The sequence below is a fragment of the Eupeodes corollae genome, chromosome 2 (assembly GCF_945859685.1).
Source record: "Eupeodes corollae chromosome 2, idEupCoro1.1, whole genome shotgun sequence".
Lineage (NCBI taxonomy): Eukaryota > Metazoa > Arthropoda > Insecta > Diptera > Syrphidae > Eupeodes > Eupeodes corollae.
Window position 1 is genome coordinate 24,499,548 of NC_079148.1, and position 20,283 is coordinate 24,519,830.

At 32.7% G+C, this 20,283-nt stretch overlaps 3 protein-coding genes across 3 annotated transcripts in view; 1 reads left to right on the forward strand and 2 right to left on the reverse strand.

The window, feature by feature from the left end:
- Positions 1-1,759: 1,759 nt before the first annotated feature.
- On the reverse strand, positions 1,760-2,874 carry LOC129945590 (protein FAM210A-like). Its single transcript, XM_056055419.1, has 3 exons — positions 2,278-2,874; positions 2,073-2,218; positions 1,760-1,986 (listed from the first exon to the last, which is right to left on the reverse strand). The coding sequence occupies exons 1-3, from the start codon at positions 2,724-2,726 to the stop codon at positions 1,838-1,840; spliced, it is 744 nt and encodes a 247-aa protein (XP_055911394.1). The 5' UTR covers positions 2,727-2,874; the 3' UTR covers positions 1,760-1,837.
- A 5,215-nt stretch (positions 2,875-8,089) lies between these two features.
- On the forward strand, positions 8,090-10,188 carry LOC129948446 (peptidoglycan-recognition protein LE). Its single transcript, XM_056059454.1, has 7 exons — positions 8,090-8,433; positions 8,486-8,860; positions 8,916-9,029; positions 9,097-9,161; positions 9,281-9,365; positions 9,615-9,744; positions 9,808-10,188. The coding sequence occupies exons 1-7, from the start codon at positions 8,193-8,195 to the stop codon at positions 9,944-9,946; spliced, it is 1,149 nt and encodes a 382-aa protein (XP_055915429.1). The 5' UTR covers positions 8,090-8,192; the 3' UTR covers positions 9,947-10,188.
- LOC129948445 (flagellar attachment zone protein 1) overlaps positions 10,112-20,283 on the reverse strand; it is an 85,512-nt gene continuing 75,340 nt past the window's right edge. Inside the window, exons 3-7 of the mRNA XM_056059453.1 lie at positions 16,993-19,682; positions 15,306-15,469; positions 15,039-15,242; positions 10,733-10,990; positions 10,112-10,556 (exon numbers count right to left, since the gene is read on the reverse strand). Of these exons, the coding sequence (XP_055915428.1) occupies positions 10,237-10,556; positions 10,733-10,990; positions 15,039-15,242; positions 15,306-15,469; positions 16,993-19,682 (3,636 nt within the window). The 3' untranslated portion in view covers positions 10,112-10,236. The remainder of the gene's footprint in view (positions 10,557-10,732; positions 10,991-15,038; positions 15,243-15,305; positions 15,470-16,992; positions 19,683-20,283) is intronic.

Consider the following 20,283-nt stretch of genomic DNA (forward strand, 5'->3'; position numbering starts at 1 on the left):
AGGTTTGGGATTAAATAAATACAAATGAATTTAAACAAAAGAGCATTGGACTGTCATGCAAGGGGTCTTGTGTCTGCCTGTGACACCTTAATTAAAAAAAAAAGTTTTCGCGGGTACTGCCTCTTGCGAGGAATTGACAAATCCTTCAAGATTAATTCTTGTCATCTCTGACAACATTGCTCGCACACAGGAATGGTTGAGAGTTGTAAGTCACTAGGCCCTGGTTCTTCATGGACTGTTGCGCCACCTAATGAATGTATGTATGCTCAACTTAATTTTAAAAATTCAAGAATGTACAACTCCCAAATGGAAAGCTATTGTTTAGTTCGCTTTTGATCTAAGCATTTTTACCCGTATTTATAAAGAAAACATAGTTTAAAACTAATTATTTAAGATCCCGTGTTTAGGAAACCGACTCAACGAAATTTAAAATCAAATGCAAACCGTTTCCAAATAACTTGGAAGGGAAACATTTCGAGCAATTTTTTTTACCCAATTGCCTTTCACTATCTTTTTCACAATTTTGTGGAGATTTTAAGCAAAAAACATCGTACATATTAATTTTATCTAACTTAAGAGGCGGTGTATTATAAAATAAAAACTTTTATGCCCACATTTTAGAGGAATTAATGGTTTTCGATGCAAAATTTGTTACTATTTAATCTCAAAATATCCCTTAATATACCTGCCTAGGTTAGGTAAGGTTTAAGTGTCTGTCCAAAATGGAATCGGACACACTTAGGCCAGTTTAATGGCCCATTGTGATACTACATGAATCGTGAGGCTTCCTCCTAGCTCAATGGAACCAGTTTGAATCCCTTACGAAACGTGAGAGAATGATTATAGTGATATAATTTAGATCGTTAGAGAAAAATCTCCTAGGTAATTCTTGCGTTTTTGTACATGTACAGGGAAGGTGAAGAACTGTTTTCTCCTCGTCCATACAGCTTCTGCAAAAGTCATTTGAGAATAAGCCTAACTACGTGGTGTGCTTTCCTATTAGTAAGTGTCCGGTTATGACACCTATTATCGAACTTATATACGATCTGCTTAGAGATAGCAAACACCTTGATCGCTTTAAGTGTAGTGTTGGCAAGATGTTTTTTGTGACCTGGCGAGTGGTGATGTTGTTACACCTGGTGTTTATATTCTTCATAGCGTCTTGCATTAACAACAGTTAACAAGTAGCGATTGGTATGCCAGTATGTGCCAAACGTGGTAGGATGGGCTGCGCTGTACCGTTCCTGTCGAGTTCATATGCCTCACAGTTACCTGGAATGTCTCTATGGCCCGGCACTCAGCAAAGGTGAATATTAAACTTTTTTGCCATCTCCATTAGAGTCGACGATTATGGGCTGTTATAGAGTTTTTAGAGACAGAGTCCAGAGATTTGACCTGCCTAAATTGTAGCCCATTTTGTACAAAAAGTTTAGCACTTAAGCCGGTTACTGTAACTATAACTTTTGATTCCAAAACATGGGTATTTGAAAGGTAATGGATAGGAACTGGTGTATTAACAGTCTATTAAGAGCAAGTATACTTGTATCCGCTCCACATATGAAATCAAATCTAAATAAACGTAAGCTGCATATGATTGCTTACCGCTTCGATTGTTTTTTTTCTAGGTCTCATATTTGGAAAGTTATTTTTAAAACAGATAATGTACGGATCAAAAAACATTGATACTAATAAGTTTTAAAATCCGGGTCATTGTTTTTGGTACCTAATTTTTGTTTGGCTGCATAAAACAAATTAGTAATAACGATTTCCGCAACCATGGGTATTTAACATTTTATAATTATGAAAAAAAAAACAATGTAAAACTTTATAGCCATTATTATTCCTTTGAGGCCTTGGCTTCATCTTCCTTGCGCTTCGCGCGATCTGCTTTTTGCTTCTCGTACATTTGCATAAATTCTTTTTTAGTTGGCATTGGTTTAATGTAACCCGCCATTACCAGTCGTTTAATAGAAACTGTTGTCATGCCTAAAATAAGTCAATAAAATATTTTAGGTATTTGCTTGTAGGGATTCAATCCAAAAAAAGAAAACATAAATGCTATTATTAAGTACCTAAGCTCACTGCATACCGCAATGGTGTTATCACCTTATAGCATAGATATGCTATTGCGTAATGACCCATGTCTGAATTTTTGACCTTATCAATTATTGTCTCACTAAGATGTATATACTGGAGCATGGATGGAATGTCAACTCCACTAGAATTAGAAAGTTATAAGTTCATGTTTTAAAGAACCAAATTTAATCTAAGATTTACCTCTTTGAAAGATAATAGAAGCCGGCAATCCAACTTATAGAAGTTACTACATGCACTGGAATCAAGACATACCAGTACTTCTTGTACATCAGTTTAAACTTCTGGAACTGAGTTAATTTCGAAGCTTCACCGAAAATTAAATCATCAGCATTGGTAGGGTCCACTAATGGGGTTGACTTGTCACTGTCATCTGCTTTGATTGGACGTTTTGTACTGAATTTTGGAGTATTGCTAGAATAATTATTCAGCCCAAATGGAGTGGTTGCCAGAAGTCTCAATTCACCATTAAGTGGATAGGTTAAGGCTGATTGCTTAGGTGCCCAGGAATTTATGTAGTTTTTGTTGAAAATTGATATGCCGGTCGGTAGGAGATATTTATTTTGACTTCGTCCAACACCACTTCGAGCTAAACAGCTCGTTGTGAACGACAATAACTTTAAAGCAGACATTTGTTATTCTACTTGTGATAGGTTGGTAATTAATTATAATTTAATTTTATTTATTTTTCTTTTCAGGACAAAATTAGCATTTTTTCGATTCAACCAAAACCAAAAACCCTTCGTAAGACGTGACTTGTCAAAGCCCAAAAGAGAGGTAGACCAGAGACCAGACTGACAGTGACAGCTGATTTTGAATCCACATGTGAAGGAGTGTGTTCAACGAATTCTGTACAGTAATGCTTAAAATGCTGTTCAAAATACATTAAATGTATTTAATGAAATGGTGAAATTATCTTTGTATATTAAATCTATAATACTACATATATTCGTGACGTAAGCTTTTGCAGTTTTTTCCAACCTTACTTTTGTATATAAAACATCCAACGCCACCTTGTGACTAAAACCAATATAAAAAAGCTCCAACCAAATATTATACATTTTATATACACACAAATTATGAAAAATTAGCACTTAATTCACTTTACAAAAATTGATACTTGCCACACGTCTTATTTTGTAAAATTATGCCACAAATATCCGAAAATTTCATGAAGGATATGGTGTTGGAACTGTTGACGGCATCTGGTTGATGAAGTTTTCTATTTTAAATAATATACCTTCATCCTTATGGTGGATTTACATGTATCTGCATTTAATTTGTGCAGAAAACGGGGTGCCTTACACAGAATTTACATTTGTTAGATAGAGAGAAACGAGAACAGTGCAGAAGAATTTTAATTCCGAATTATAAGAATGAAGAGAAAAGCAGAAGTCAAAATTATAGCAAATATAAACATATTAATCTACAGTTGTGTTCACATTTTATTAGATATTCAATTCTTTTAAGAACGGAAATTCTTACAAAAAAAATTGACATGTTACTTGCATCTAACTGTCATTTGTTTTCATATTAGAGACTATTAACTTGAAGTTATACTCTACTTTTCCCGGTGAACATTCATTATTTCAAATTCTCTGGATGTAGTGTTTCCATAGAAATAGCAGTGCTTTTGATTTTATAATTGAAAAGGTTTAAAAATACAACTTTTTTTATTTTTCAGTAAGTTAATATTATACTGTATAAAGTATTTAAGTATTTGTACCATAATAGCATATACAAAATTAATAAATATTAGCTCAAAAATAAACAATCGGACGGTCAAGACACTGCTTATTCGAAAACTGCGTTTGGAGGGAAAAACCTACCAAAATATCTAAGACATCCTCTGCTGCTCAGCAAAAATGGTCATTAAATTTAAAATAAACCGAAAACGCGAGGCCCAAAAAGGATGACTACTGAAAGAACTTACAGAAAATTTGTTCAGTTAGCAAAACAGAACCCTCTCATAGGTTCTAGGAAAATAAGAAATGGACTTCAACTGTTTGTTAGCGCTGTCACAATACGAAGACGTCGGCCCAAAGTCCACGTAAGGTACCATTCTTGACGAATAGGAATGTGGCAAAGACAATGGAGTTTGGTAAAGCGCATAAAGATTGGGCAAAAGAGAAATGGAGGAATGTTCTGTGAAGCGATGAAAGCAAAGTCGTCCTTTTTGGGTCCAAGAGTCTTCGAGAATATGTGATAAGACCCTAAAATACAGCATACTATCTACGGTACACTATAAACACAGTGAAGCATGGTGGAGGAAAAATTATGAAATGAGCTTGCTTTTCATATTACGGGGTCGGATCTATTTATCTCATGGGGGCTATGCGGGATGCAACCGGGTATGTAAACATTCTCGAGGAGGTTATGCTACCCTATGCTGAGGAGGAAATGCCGTTGGTTTGGGTATACCAACAAGACTATGACCCAAATAATACGTCAAAAAAGGCAAAACCATGGTTTGCGCCGAAGAAGTTATCCGTAATGGAGTGACCCGCTCAATCCCCCGACTTTAATCCATAGCAAATTTGTGGGAGGATGTTTAGAACTTAGTTCATAAAGCAAAACCCTAAAATTCGAAATAATTGTGGCAATCAATGCGTGATTCGTGGAACGCAATACTGTCGAAAGGTGTCAGGTTTTAGTGGACTCGATGCGACGTAGATGCGGAGCATCATAAAAAACAATGGTTATGCAACAAAGAAATAATTGTAAGCTTTCATTATTTGTACACTTTCATGTAACTTATTACAATTTTTCTTACTTCTTACGTAATAAATCTAGTTCTTTGTGTGCACTGCTATTTTTATGAACAGCCATATATTTAAAAAACAGTTTTTACTGTGACATAGCTAACGGTAAAAAATCGATAATACTTATTTTCTGTTATTATGAATAAAATATTTTAGTTTGTTATCAGAAGTTTAATGAAATGTATTATAACGTTGACATTGAAGGCCTGTTTTGTTTTATTTTGATAGCGCTGCTATTTTTATGAACACAACTGTATATTATAGCATTTTGTATTTGTATTTGTATTTGTTTTTGTATTTATTTATTATCATTAAGCATTTCAAAACATAGAGTCTTATTTTTAATACTTATTATGTTCAGATTTAAATTTGTCAAATTAAAATTTTCGTCTCCACTTGGTAAATTTGTGACATCTTCAAATTTTACTGACGAACGGCAAAGTCAAAACAAGATAAAAGTTTTTGTTCTTAATTTTAGTATTTACAACTTTATTAATTAATTGTACAAACCGATCTCTCCAATGTTACTTGTGTTATGAATTAGGAACGAAAAAGTTCGAAAGAAACCAAGAATATGCGTTTGTTTTACTAATAAAATAATTGGCTCAACTTTCCATTACCGCAGCACGGTAAAAAAAAATCTGAAGGAAATTCGTGCTGCGTTAATGGAAAGTCGCCCCAAATAATTTATTATTCTGGCACAATCTTTTATATCTCAGTTAAGGCTAGGCGCGCACATGCAACTTTTAGTTTCGAAACTGTTTGGTTTCTAAACTGAGCACTATAGACTTATACGAGAGTCCGCGCACATGCAGAAACTATTCGGTCGCTAATTCGAGCAACTTTTTAGTTTGTGTTTTGACACAAACTAAACGATCACCCCAAACCAATTCCTTAGTTTGTGTCACAAGGAATTAAAGGTAACTGCGCGCACATTCAACTAAATCGTTGAATAATTTTCTTTAAGTGCAACAGAGAAAAAAATTTAGTCAATGTTTTCTTTCACAAAAAATTCTGAAGGAAGGGTACCACCTTAAATCTCAATTTTACTAGTTTTCTCTTTCATACATTGATTGTGAAAATTTTTTAGTTGCTTAAACCCATACAAAATGTTTGTATTCTACTATGATACACGTAACTGCGCGCACATGCAACTAAATAGTTTCTTTCGTATGTTTGTATGAGTGCATATCAGTCGAATGATTCTTTAAAGTGTGACGAGGTTAGTAGGATACTTCCAGACGCGCAGAATAATATATCCTTCTCGTAAGTTTGTTTTCATAATTCAATTTGCTACTTTTTAAACGTCAAATGTATTTATGTACTGAAAGGAGGTGGTTATTATTATTTGTAACTCAAAAAAAAACATATTTTAAATTTTTTTTATTTTCAGATTATTATGTACTTCAATCATATCAAAGTGCGTCATCGTTTAAAGCGTAATCCTCATCAAACGGCACAACTATTTCAAATGGAATTTTGCCTCTCACAAATGGGAATGTTAAGAGTAAAACAACGCTGTCGCCGTCGAATCCGAATGATATTAACCAGACTGCAAATGCAAATTTATACAATAAAAAGTAACATAAACAACACTGCAACGGAAAAGCAGCCACAGGAGCAGCAGTATCAGGAAGATTGGATTCTATGATGATCCTAATTCCTAATCGGAGCAAATCTTCATCCAAACATATCTTGGATTTCACCAGCTCATGATATTGGGCTACAGCAATCAATTGATGTGCGACCGAAAAGTAGCGAAAGAAAATAATCGAGAGGTAAGATGACGATTTAAATCGATTTGAAATCCACGAACTGACTGAGTCTGAAATTAATTTTGTTTTCAGGGTTATGGTACGCTTTACGATGCCTTCGAGAGCTTCTTATTACGCTATATCTATCGGAGAGCTCGAGATTGCTGGAATCCACCGATTTTTCAGTGTCCCTGGGGCAGAGGATATCATAATCAAGGACTACGGTTGGCCATTCGAGTTCACTGGAACAGAAACACGATGTCTGAACTGAAGTACAACTACTTGGGAAAAGAATCATGCATCGATTATACTTGGCATTCGATTGTCAGGAGCCACAACAAAAGTATTCAGAAAACAAAAACATGAAAGATTTGAACAGTGTTCTGTGACAATGTACAATTAATGGTGAGCCAAAAACAGGCAAACCATGGGAAAAAATGTTGATTATTGTCCAAGGTGTTTTCAGTATGGAGGGTTTGATTGTCCGATTGCCTGAGGTAATTGCATTAATGAAGAAATACAAAGCTTATTTGTATTTGGATGCGGCGAATAGTGTGGGAGCGATGGGACCAAATGGACGCGGTATTATCGACCATTCTAATGGACTTTGGCAGTGCTGGCGGTTAAATTGATGAAATAAGTGATTTAGTAGGCCTAAATTATTTACGTTAACCACGAGACCTCAATCTGAACGTATTAAGTTAAAAGGAATAAATAAAGGAATAAGTTCATTTTATGATTAGTTATAATAAGAATGTCATTTAGAATGTTAGGTATGAGAAGGTATAAGCATAAAGTTAGTTACTGAAGATCTATTATTTTTGTTTTACTAAAAATAAATAAGTAAAGTAGAATTAAAAGATGTTTTATTTCCATTGAAAAAAGTTAACATCCATCAAAAATGGCAGCAAAAGGAAACCAAAAAAAGGAAAATCGCAGCCACAATTTTGTTGGGGGTATTTTGTGTTGTGCCAATTTGTAAAAATCCATTTCCAGAAATTTGTATTGACTTATGGTATTAAAAAAAATATGATTTTGAATTCCAACAATATATCTGCTCTTTTCTTTTATAAGCGAAAGAATAGGACAGATTTGGAACAATTTCGTTTCGTGTTTATGAGATATAAAAAGTGAATAAATGTTTCCTGTGTATTGGTTTATTTCGTTGATTGCTTTTGGAGTTGCTTATGTGCGCGATGTTTGGGCAACTAACGATCAAACTATTTGGTTTCGAAAAAGTTGCATGTGCGCGCCTAGTCTTTCTAGACAAATTTAAAGCAAAGCAATGAAAACAAAAAAATTTAATGTTGACAAATTATTTTTAAAAAAATCAAACATAACTCTGAACACATTCACTTAACTGTCAAATCATTAAACGTCATTCTTATCAGTTGTTCAGTTTCAGTAGTATGGTAGGATGGCTGAGTAGAACATTTCAATCAAAAACACTCTATATATACTAGAGTGTTTTTGATTTCAATGATATTTTTCAAAACAATTTCTTTATTTTGTTCGTAATTTATTTCTGATAAAAAACACCTCGCTCTTTGTATAACTTTGTGTTCCAAAAATCAAAATAACCATGATGAAAGTACTGACACAAGAGAATAATAACACAAGTGATGATAAGTTTGTAGAAAACAAACAAATAGATCAAAAACAAACTAAATCAGAATTGGTGAGCCAATGGATTAATACATCAAGTTTCAACGACGACGACGATGATGACGAAGAATCAATTCTCTCCGAAAGTACTGCCGTTTCCTCGTCTGTAGTTGACAGTGATTATGATCTTGGTTCTTTGAATCTAGAAGATCCAGAAGGTTAGTAAAAATGTTAGTATTTTAATGCCTAATAAGAAACTCCCACAAATAGGTTCACGAAAAATGAGTCTAACTAGCTCTAGCAATACATCGAATGTTCCCATCCAATCAGAAGTTCTTCAACATATATTCAATAAAGATAGTAGCATACAAACTGTTGGCAATGTGCATATAGAGAACTCGAGCCAAGTTCATATCGGCAATGTTACTTACATCACAGGCCCTATTCACATAACTAATCCTAGCCAAGGTTATATAGAGAAAATATTCAATAGCAGTTCAAAGAATTTTCATTCAAATCTTCCTACATCGCTTCCTTCTACTACCAATGAATCTAAAGTTGTACACCAGGGAAAGAAAGAAAATGAGAGATCGGCTCAGGAGGAGGAATCTTGTAGAGATGATGCTTTTCTAGACAGTAACATTAGTAAGATAAAATGAAGCATAGCCAGGGCTTTCTTTTTTAATGAAATACTTAACAGAACGCAAGTTAGCCCAACATGTTTTGCATATAGTCGAACGACGCAGATGGCTTGCACAGAAGCCCATGGAACCCTACCAGACACTCTCTAAACCAGCTGAATTGGTTATAATTTGTAAGAATTGAAATATTTATCTCTCATTATTATTATTTTTTTAACTCAACTTGTCTTCTTCTTTCAGCACATTCCGCCACCGAAATGGCCACATCTATGCCAGATAATATTTTTCTTATAAGAAACATTCAAGTATGTACAAATAAAACCTTCACTTTGAATGATGGTATCACTCATATCATGGAGTTTGTTTGTGTTCGGATTGTTTATCATATTTTTCTCTTTCTTTTTTTTTTTGTTAATTTATACAGTCTTTTCATATTGAATCTTGTCGATGGAATGATATAGCTTATAATTTTTTGATTGGAAACGATGGCAATATTTATGAGGGAAGAGGTAAGGAAATTATAATTATACATTTTGACGTCATTAAAATTGATAAGAAGTTATTTCTGTTACTTCAATAAATTATGTTAAATATTGTAAAGTCCATAGTTTTGATAAAAAAAACCTGATAACAAATTAATCGAATCTATTTTTTGAGAGTACCTACGCCTAAGGAAATAAGAAAATAGACTATCTATCTTTAAACTATCCCAAAGTATTGGAAACTCATATAAATTTTATTATTTATTATTTAAAAAGGATGGGGTGTTGTTGGTGCACACGCAAAAGGATACAATAACATTTCTGTGGGTATTTCATTTGTTGGATGCTTTATGCGAGAGCTTCCTTCAGCGACGAGTCTAGCAGCTTGTAAAAAAATTATACAAAAGTAAATTAATTACTTCCTTTTGTTATCAATTGTCACTAATTTTTGTTACTTATTTTGCTTAAGGGGTGTCGAGAGTGGATATATTGCACCTGATTATCAATTAATTGGTCATTGCCAATGCAGCCCTACAGAGAGTCCTGGGAGGAAACTTTTCGAAGAAATACAAACTTGGGATCATTTCAACTTAGATTTTGATGTTTAGGGGTAATTTAATTCAAAATCAACTGAAACTATGTATATTTGCATTATTATTATGAGAAAAAGTATTAATTATCATATACAAAACAAAATAACAAACAACTTATTTACTTAATTACAATTATTATTATATTTAATAATATTTATATATTTTTTTATTTAAAATCAATTATAAAAACATTTGATACATTTTATTCTCACATTCACAGAGCTTAATAAAAATTTTATATTTTATTTAAAAAATAATTTTACGTTTACATATTATTATTATTATTATTGGAATTAAATATTATATCAGGAATCACTTAGGATATCCTTAAGTATTGAACTGGAATTTCTCGATGGAGTAAAATCATCTAGGACTGTTGTATTCAATAGGATTGGCTGAACTGTACCTGCTGTCGATGGTCTTACCATAGGATCACAATTTGATGATTTTCTACTGGAACTAGTTGCTGATGTGGCAGAAGCTCCACTCGAATTGTTGTTAGATGTTGTACTTTGGGTTGTAATGTTCAATAGATTGGGCACATTATTCGACTTAGATCTTGGTTGTGATTCTTGTTCAAGGAAATGTACAAAAGCTTGGACAAGATTGTCTTTTGTTTGAGTGCCTAACAAACAAACAAAAATATTTACAAAAAAAGATTAACAAGGCAGTTTAAGTTCTTAACACCAATTATTTGATTGTTACAAAGGTTAGTAGTAAGGAAACCCTTAAAACAAACCCAGTTTATGAAAACAATATATCATGCTTAAGAGATAACCATTTATGAATATTTTGTATTACCTGGAATTGGTGGTATAATCGATCCAAACCAAGTTGACTGCTGCTTATTAAGTCCAACTTTATCGGTTTCGTTTTGATTAAAGTCCAACACAGAAGTTATCATGCGTAGCACTTGATTTTTGTCGTTGATATTGCCACTAACCACATATCCAATTACAAGGCTCTTAATAAGATTTTTATCGATCTTATCCGTTTGACTAGATTCACTTTTGCTCAGCTCTTCACTAAGTGATGTGTTTTTATCCATCAATTTGCGGACTATATTGTTTAAAAAGCAAAAACATTATATTAGAAAATTTCATCATGCAAAAAAATATTAAATTTTATTTAATAAAAAATGCAATATTTATAAAACTTTAGTTTCGCGATGTTTCTTAATTTTGTCATTTAAGATATTTCCATTCTCTCGTTCATGCAGCATTCTCGTGTCGCCTAGGAAAAGTATAACATAGGTACTGGTTGGGTTTGAAAATATATACACCAGTACCTAATGTAATACTCACCTGGGCAACCGAATAATTTAGTTTTGTCCCTTGTTAGTTCGATGCACATATTTTATCATATTTGTTAATTATTATCATTATTATTTTTATTATTATTCAACATGCTTTAAGTTTTAATTTTGTAAAAAAACACATATAAATTAAATTAAGAATAACAAACGACACAATAGATTAAAGCAAAGTTATTATTATATTAAAAACTTAAAATAAAAAAAAAAATAATTTGAAGAACGTAACGAGTATGAGGTAATCCCACCTTGTAACGTGACTAGATAAAATAAAAAATGTCACAGTTACAAATTGAGATTGCCTTGTTACTCGTCATTTGAAAAAATCAAAAATAAAAATCAACAAAACAACGATTTTGGACGACGAAACACAAGTAAATCAAAGATTATTAAAAAAATATAAAAATTAAATCAAAATAAAAACACAAATTTATAAAATAAGAAGAGGAAAATATTGTACAAAAAATATTAAAAGTTTTACTTTGATACAAAAATGCATTTTGTACAATTTTCAATAAAATGAAACACAGTTGAATCTTATTTTAGGTCTGTGAATTTATGTTTACATTTAGAGGTTAAATCATGAATGAAGTTGATTGGAAATTATAATATGTACATGAAATTTTAGTAAAATTTAAGTAGTAATCCGTGATGACTTAAAGTTTGGAGACTCGGTATTTTATTGAAAGAAGAAAGAATGACTTTTTTTCAAATATATATGTACATACAACGGAACTTAAAATCTGTTCATAAGTTTAAGTATGAATTTTAGTGCAATTGAAAATAGTTTCAGTAAGGCTCTAAAGCTACGAGCAGACGGCATATAAAAAGCCGTGGTTCTGACGTCACGTAAAAAGTTTAAAAAGCAGAGCAATTGGTCGCATTCACAAAGCTAGTGGCTACGTAGTCAAAGGATCCTGATTGGCTAAATCTAACTACAAAAGTAGTTGAAATTTCCCCTCCGACGTAGTGTAAAAAATTCGGCTACATAGTTAGTGGAGAATGGTTTTGGCGTTTCACAATCAGCTGCTCGGTAAAGTAACACGAATTCAAAATGAAATAAATTGTTCAATATTTAAATACAAATATAAATCATTCAAATTGTGTATTAAATTTGATTTCATTGAATTTAAAAACACAAAAGATAAGTTAAAGTTATCAAGGCAAAAATGTTTCTCATTTTATATATTTGCATTTGTCAATAATATGACAGTTTCAGATTGACTAGCTTTGTAGTGTAGTTTTGCATTCACAAAGCTAGTTGAATTTTGACTACGTAGCCACTAGCTTTGTGAATGCGACCATTGGTTCACGTAAATCATTGTAAGCAAACTCACATAAAAGACGATGTGCGGAACCTATCCCAAAAGTCGTAAATTTGTTTTGCGTTGATTTGCTTGTGCATTAAGTGTAAGCAAATAGTGAGCAAACTTTGCGACCAATCTGTGACGTGTTCACTAGATATGTGGAAAAATTCGCACATGACCTGTTTGTGATCATATGCAGCTTTGCGGTAATATAAAAGATTGTTTTATAATGTCCTTTGCTTAAGGCTTGTGATTGTTCACGAAGTTTAAAACGTACATGCATTTAATTAATAAGGAGCTTACATTAATACAAAATGTCGAAAAGAGAGTGGGCTGCTATTGCTGTTTTAGCATTGGATTTGATTGAAGAACATGAAAGTCGCCAAAAATCTGTTTGGAGTAATTACGTGTGCGCAGTGTGTGGACAAAGGTCTGGCTTTTGTATGGCCAGAGAGAATTCTACGCGAATTAGTTACTGGAACTGCGTGAGATTGTACCAGAATTATACCACGGTTTTATGAGAATGTCGAAAGATCAATTCTTTGTTTTGTTTCTTGGTTACGGGCGACAATTTCAGGTCATAATCTGTCGCAAAAAATATGGGAAGGTGTTTTGGAGATATCCAAAAAGCCGCAAACCATTTGCGTGCGTATGGAGACTGTCAGATGATATCTGTCGACATTCGCAAATAATGACGTTAAAATAACGTCAGAACAGCAAACGTTTGCGGCTTTTGTATGCCTTCTACTCGTAGCTTAAGTGATGAATAGATTTACAGTCCCTGGCCATATTAGCCGCGTTTTATTATCACCGTGATCTGATCCGGATCAGATCATGATAATAAAACAGCATTGGATCATCATATTTTTTATTATTTAAAGTTTGGTAGCAGTGTCAAATTCGTTCTTTCAAAAGTGACATTTCGAAGCAAAAAAAATATAAACAAATACCCAAAATGGAAGCTGCTGTGGTTGATCGAAGTATTCATTTTAATTTGTATTTCTTTTCTCTATTAAAAACTTTTATAATTTGCAATTTTTATTTGAAAGCGATGAAAGCGAAGAATCAAACAATTCAATTTTATCCCTATTGAATCTTATCGATGATGATTCAAGTTCCAGTTGTAGCTCCACAACTTCTGAAAATGTGCAAATCACAAAAATCAAAAAGTATTGAAAATACTTTTACATGGGAATTTTTTGAAATCATTCTTTAAATTGAAAATGGTTGTAAGAAACACTTAGGTGACATAAATTAGAACTCAGAACCGTCTGAACCATCTCAATGAAGAGAGTAGTTTTGAAATGACGGTGGGTTGTATGTAACACTTTTAAGAATTTTGTATGATTTTCTCTCGAAAAAATTTAAATGCATTACAATATTCGAAAACCTGATTTTACTGGAAATTAAGATTTTGCATAAATAATTAAATACTTTTGCGTCTAATAATATGGCCAGGGACTGAACATAAAATACAAATCATTGAATATTTTCATACCATTAGATTTTTTCAAAAGTATTAAAATCCACAAACAATTTATTGATGAAAGAAAATAAATTTAAACTTCCGAGTACTTCTTTAACTTAATTATAAAGCAAATTAGTCAGATTAGAGTAGGATTAACTTGAGTTTAGTCCACTTTTAAAATGCTTTTTTAATCAACTTGCGAATTCATTTTTTTTCTATTACAAGTGATAAATATTAAATTCTGCTTTTCAAAAAATTAATTATAATTCATTTTCCTGTCTTGAACATTGTCAAGCCGGTTAAACTTTTCTATTTATTAATTGGTAGTTGATATTCGCTAAAAACAAACAGGCTAATGTTTGGGAGTTCAGAGTTTTGCTTTGAAATTTAAAAAAAGGAAAACTTTTAAGTGATTTCATAGGAAAAGATTTTCTAAGGAAACTCAAAAAAAAGCGTGCAGTTATCGAAAAAATTAATACAAATATGTACAAAATTAAAATAAATAATTTCACTCTTTTTTTAAACATAAAGTGGTGAGAAAAAAAAGCATAAATAAATTAATTAATATATTATGTATGTAAAATAGTCCAATGTCCTTAATAAATTTATTAGTTTGTGCACAATCAATACTAAAATATTTATTTTTTTTTATTGATATATTTTATTTAAATATTATGTATATTATTCATATATAAAAATGAACTTGTGGTTTATGTGTGTAAATTTTGGATTCTAAAAAGTGCATACCAACTGAAATTCCGAGTGATTGCAAATTTTTAAAATCCCAGAATTACCAGCTGATATTTACCTCTAAGAACCATAGTATGAGGGCCATGCATATATTTTGTTAGCAATTTTTTGGATAAGTTTGTGCCGAAAAAAAAATCTATAAATTATTTATAATTGCTCAAATCCCACTGAAATTTGCACAAACTTTTGCGTGAATGTTGTTTTTGTTAGATACTTCCAAATGTTGATTTGTTTGATACCAAATTTAAACTGTATACATCAAATACTAACCTTCTTCATTTAATTTGGCAATAGCCATTTGAGAGCTTTCTAATTGATCAGAAAGTCTCGAAGCAGCTCGTAAGCCTTGATTGGCATCGGCTAATTGTTGATTTAAAGCAGCAATATCGGCTTCAAGTTTCTTTTGCTTTTCTTGTTCCGATTCAAGATCACGACGAATCTTTTGAGTAGCTATTTTAATTTCATTATCCTTATCTAGAAACAAAAAATAATAAAAAACTGAAAATTAAAAACATTATTCGAAATTGAATAACTTACCATTTTGGAATTGCTCCAATGCACACTGCAAATTCACCAATGCAGCTTGATTTTTCGACTCACGATCCTCGGCCAAGCTCAGCTTGGCAACTAATTCATCACGTTGTTGTGTAACGAGTGCATATTGCGCTTGCAAGGTTTCGGCATGCTGATTGGCACGAATGCTATCGAGAGGGAGTAGGATGAGGAGAAAAATAAAATTATTTAGCCATTAAATTTTAAATAATAGCGTATGAGAGGCGATGAAATGAGACTATATTCGAAGGTAACTTGCTATTGGTAAGTTACCTATACTATATGGTGCAAAAAAGCGCTCGTGACAAATGCTCTGAAAAGATAAGAATTTGTGGACGTTTTTTTTTTTTTGTGTCATTGCTGTTGTATCTGTTTCGGTAATTAGTCAGGGCAAAGTGATAAAAGTTCGAAACGAAACGCAGCAACGTTGATATAGCAGCAGTGAAAAGCTGGCTAAAAAATATCGAATTTTAATTACCATGTCTAAAGCAATTTGTTTTGCCCCCTTTAAAAATGAGGTTTATGTCGAAGCAGTTTGTGACATATTTTAACTAGCTACACAGAATAATAGAAAGGAAAAAGATAAGCAAATTGGACACACTCCTGGTAAAATACATAAAATAACATTTTAACATACATTTATGTAGCTTAAAGGTCATAGAAGGAACTATTGAAGAATTTAAAACCCAGGAGATAGAATTTGTTCTTTATTAAATTTTGTAAGACTTAAATGTGTCGAATTAAAATCTCAAGAATTGGACATTATTTCTTAAAAGCAAATTCTGACTGGATTTGAAGACTCAAGACTCTGGTCCTTTGTCGTACAATTCGTATGTTAGTCTAAGGCAGTCAAATTGTAATGCCACTCACTGATAGATAAAAATTAAGTAAAATTTGAAAAAGAATCTTTGGAATTGTTTTGAAAACTTAATTCTTATTTCCAAAACCTAAGGTGTTTTTTTTTGTGAAGAATTTTGTATCCGTTGCCTTTTGTTTGTGCGTAAAATTGTATATCATCTGCCATAAATTGAGCACTTGAATTGTTGGGAGATGAAAGTTACTAGATCAAGTGCCTTCCTCACCATGCTTTTGCTTTAAAATAAAGATATTGCTATTTCTAGTTATTGGTTAAAAGCTCATACAGCTTAAACTTTTTAAAATGTTGTTGAGAAGCTGAAAGATAAAGCAACCTTGCTGCATCCGCTCCAATTCAAATAGCAACACTTCTATAATTAAGCTCGTAGACAAAATCACCAAACCTTGAGCTTGACTGATTATTATTTTATTTATTATTAAATCATAAAAAAAACGTTAGCCTCATTAATATTTCAGAAATAAATAACAAAGTTCAATGTTATTTTGATAAAGAAGAACAAAGAAAATAATGTCTTATAAGATCTGATATGGAAAGGAAACAATGAAAGTAAAAGTCTTAATATTTTATCAATTTCGTTATCATTTTTTTCTTTTCGAATTGTTGTAAGACTGCAATCTAATAAATTCTTAAATGTTGAAGTTTTTATCAATCCTAATCAAATTTGCCTAGAGACAGTCTGGCTTCTTACCAACATGCAAAAGAGAAGGAATTTTTTGAGATCTCTTAACCTGAACATACTTTTGGTGGAAAGTTTTTGTTAAAAAATCGTATTAATTAATAGTCCTAGAAACTCACCTGGCTGATGTGTAAGCATTGCTAGACTTAGAAACTTCTCCTTGGAGTATGCTCATTTGGGCCTTTGTTTCATCAATCACACTTTGCATTTCAATTGTCTCTTGAGTATGTGATTCTTCCAACTCAACTAAATGCTCTCGCAAACGTTCCAAATCTTTGCGCAAGTTTGCATTCGATTCAGCCAGTTCAGCTTTTTCTTGCTGCAGTAATTTTTGATTCGTTTGCTCTGTCAATAGATTACTAGTTAAAATGTCCGACTTCTCACGAAGGAAAGTAATTTGATCTTGGAGTTTTTCCGTTTCCTGAGCATCGCTAGTAATTTTAGCTGTAAGCTTTTCACATTGCTCGCAAGTTTTTGTAGAAAGTTGTGTCTTTTCTTGCTCAGCAGATTGAAGCAATTGACTTAACCGCTGAATTTCCATATAGTATTGCATATTTTCCGAATGTTTGGATTGTAGAGTTTTTATGATTTCGTTCTTTTCAAAGTTCAAGGATTCAATGGTTTTTTGTAAATCAGCGTTTGCCAGCAAATCGCTCTCAAGTTTTGCTAGTTTTTCTAAATGTGATGCTTTTTCTTCGCTAAGCAAGCCTATTTTCTTTTGAAGGTGTTCATTGTCAATCTTCAAAGATTCCAATGCCGATGATCCTTTGTGATCTTCCTCGGAGAGTTCTTGAATCCTGGCATCCATTTTGGAAAGAGTTATGTCCTTTTGGCGGTGCTGTTGCTCTAGTTGTTCAATTTCTTTTTTTGCTTCTAGAAGACTCAACTTTTGCGTTTGCAATGCTTGAACTGCATCCGAAAGATCTGCATTAAGACGTTCAATTTGTTTTTCCAGATTCGCACAATGTTCCTTATTTTCGGTCAATTGCTGACCCACTTCATTTTCCCTATCACCTGATTTCATCTCATTGAATTCGAATAAGAGATTCGACTTCTCGGTTTCTAAGGCCTCCAACTGCTGTTTGAGGATTTTCTGTTCAGTCACCATGGTAGAATTGATGTCTTGAACGGTGTTCAATTGATTCACAAGCTCCTGTTTCTCATTCTCGAGCTCTGATATTTTATCGTTTAGCTCACGATACTCCTCTTCGAGAGTGGTATTTAAGCTTCGACATTCGTCCAATTGATTCTCGAGTAAAAGAAGATTTTCCTCATTATTCTCTGATATCGTCTCTAGCTTATTTCGCTTATAATTCTCCAACTCATTTAGCAATATTTCATTGTTCTTCATCAACTCATCACACTGAATGATGTATTGGCCAATATCAGCTTCCAGAGTCTTCTTTTCATGATCCCAGGCCAGTTTGTTTTCTTGTAGATCCAAAATTTCCTCAGACATTTGTGAGAGGTTCTTTTCAAGAACTTCAATTTGCCAAATCTTATCTCTAATTTGCTTAAATGCCGACTCAAGATTATCCTGGCCTACTTCGGAAAGTTCAATCTTTGTGTAAGTTGATAAAAGCTTTCTTATGTGCTGACTCAAATCCCCAGAGTTTCCGGAGCTTGTTGAAGTTTGATTAAGGCTTGATTCCATATCAATTAGTTTTTTCTGAAGATCAACATTCTCCATCATGAGTTTGGATTCTACATCGGAAGCGTTCGCTTCACATTTGGTCATATTTTCATTGATAGTTTCCATTTCCAACTTAAGAAATTGGTTTTCCTTGAGAAGACGTTCGGCAAGAGATTTTTGCTCACCAAAGGTGCCTTCTAATTTTTGTTTCTCCGCATCAAGCGCATTGAACCGGTCCTGAAGACCACCTACCTCTCGTTCGCTTCTGCCAAGTTTAACTTTCAGTTCTTCGATCGACATCTCGAGCTGTGAAACTGACAGTCCTTTCTCCATTTCTAGATCCTGAATCTTTGATTGGTACATAGAATTTTCGGCAACAAGCTCAGCTATTTGGTTATTCAGTTGGTCGATTTTTTCCTCAAACTCCTCCTTTTTGGGTATTGCAGCAGCTTGGGTATCTGTTTCCAGCACAGGCACCACAATGAAATCATCGTCAACACTCTGTTTGCCCGATGAACTTTCGCTCAGCTTTTTCTCAGGTGTTAACTGACTATTTCGAAGAAGCTCGAGTTCCTTTGCCAACTCGTCAATTTTATCTTCGAGAAGAGTTTTCTCTTCCTTTTCGGATTCGGACTTTCGGTTAACTTCATCTTTCAACTCTGCGATGATTGTGTCTTTCTTGCTTAGTAGATCATTTAAATTTGCATGTTCCACAGAATTGTTGGCAAGTTCACAATTCAATTTTTCAACTTTATCTTTAAGTACAACATTTTCTTCGACATATTTCGTATAGGAAACTTGAAGATTATCATATTTTTTACGTAATTCTTCAATTTCATTTTCAGTGTTAAGAAATTTGTTGGCATGTTCTTTCTTCAAAGACTCATAATCATTGTTAAGAGCGGTGTACTTTTGTTGAATGTCAGATTTCAATTCTAGAACATTCTGAATTGCTAACTGATGTTCGGTATCTAGTTCTTCTAGATTAACATTCAATTGATTGTTTTCTTCTTCGAGTCGTAGAATTTTCTCATTCAAAGCTTTATTTTGTTTTTGAAGCTTTTTGAGTCGTTCAGCTTGAGGCGGACGTTTTTCATTGTCACTTTCAGATGAATTGGTTGCCGCATTATCTGCCCAGTACCAACTGTCTTCAAGAGACACATTTTTCAATCCCACCTGAAAATTTATGAAAATAAAAAGAAAACAATTAGTTATGAATGTTATGATTTTTATATCTATCAATCATTACAAAAAAGTCATAATATATTTTCGCTAATGAGGTTTTCCATTGGAAAATCCAGATTTCAATGAAGAAATTGATTTTTTATTGCAAATGAAACAAGATTTAAAATTGATTTTTTATGCCATTGTGAAGGTGTCAAATGTTCTCAAGATTGATGCACCTCAGAAGACTAAAGATAGCATACAAATAATGTTTTAGTGTTGCCGCAAGAAGAAGTAAATCTCTGGAAAAGTTTAGGTCTTCAAAATTTAAATTGAAATACAAAATAAATCAATCTTTTCTCCCCAATGGAACGCAAAAAGGGGAATATCTTGATTTTGACACATGGTCAACATTTGAAATTATTTTTACTTGAGGGTAATACAGTTTAGTTTTTTTGCTTGACAAGACAGGGTGACTACAATTACAATTTTGATTAGATAAAAATAATTTTTTTAAATATTATTTGGTAACATACTTCAATATCCGGAAATACAAGGTCTTCTCTTTAAATAGTAATAAACTATTACACAAAAAATATGATGAAGTTGAAAC